Source organism: Malurus melanocephalus, unplaced genomic scaffold (assembly GCF_030028575.1).
Source record: "Malurus melanocephalus ecotype Western Australia unplaced genomic scaffold, MMel_1.1 scaffold_55, whole genome shotgun sequence".
Taxonomy (NCBI): Eukaryota; Metazoa; Chordata; class Aves; order Passeriformes; family Maluridae; genus Malurus; species Malurus melanocephalus.
In genome coordinates this window covers 715-1,497 of record NW_026623287.1, presented here as the reverse complement: position 1 = coordinate 1,497, position 783 = coordinate 715, and the positions used below count along the sequence as shown (strand labels likewise).

Genomic DNA, 783 nt, shown 5'->3' with positions numbered 1-783 from the left:
GCCTGCGCCTGGGACCACGTCCGCATCGAAGCTCGCGCCTCTTTACAGCACCTCCACAACCTCACGCGCACCATGCGCCGCTAGCACAAACACCCACGCACACCAACCCACACCCGCGCACCCGACACGCTCCCACACCACGCCCCAAACCCACCTCGCACCTCACTCCTGACCTCCCCTGCCACAAGGGACACGGCTCCATCAACCTCACATCACCCGCAGCCTACAATCACTGCACCTCCGTTCATACAAACTCTCCAGTTGATTTCCACTAAAGACTTGATAAACTTATTTGTATACATATTTATTTATTTATCTATTTATACTTATTTATTTATTTATTTATCTATTCACTGTTTTATGCCACAGAAAATAAAGATGCATGAAAAAACACCTGCCATTGCCTCTTGTCTCACTAGCACTGCAACCAGGCTTTGGGCTGGGGGAAAACCCACTTCTACCCAGCACCTACTCCAAGCACTGCTCCAGCCAGGGCTCTGCACAGCCCCTGCCCTCTCCTGTCATTCTCACCTGCCCACCAAGGATCTTGCCACATATCTTTGGAAAAAATAAACACTTGGCCAGTGTTTGGCCAACAACGTGGAATCACAAAAGCAGCGAGAGCCCAAGGTAGGAAAGCACAGCTGGAGCTCACCTGCTTCATCCACAGACTGCYCCAGCCATCCATTCTGTGCCTCTCAGACACGGATGTTGTGCGGGACASGGTCAAACACTTTGCACAAGGCCAGACASACAAGGTCACTCACTCTGCCCCTATACACC

The 783-nt window shown here is 51.5% G+C and overlaps 1 protein-coding gene across 1 annotated transcript in view; it reads left to right on the top strand.

The window, feature by feature from the left end:
- LOC130573274 (interferon-like) overlaps positions 1–210 on the top strand; it is a 965-nt gene extending 755 nt beyond the window's left edge. The window contains exon 2 of the mRNA XM_057365601.1: positions 4–210. Coding sequence (XP_057221584.1) covers positions 4–84 — 81 coding nt within the window. The 3' untranslated portion in view covers positions 85–210. The remainder of the gene's footprint in view (positions 1–3) is intronic.
- The last annotated feature ends 573 nt before the right edge of the window (positions 211–783 follow it).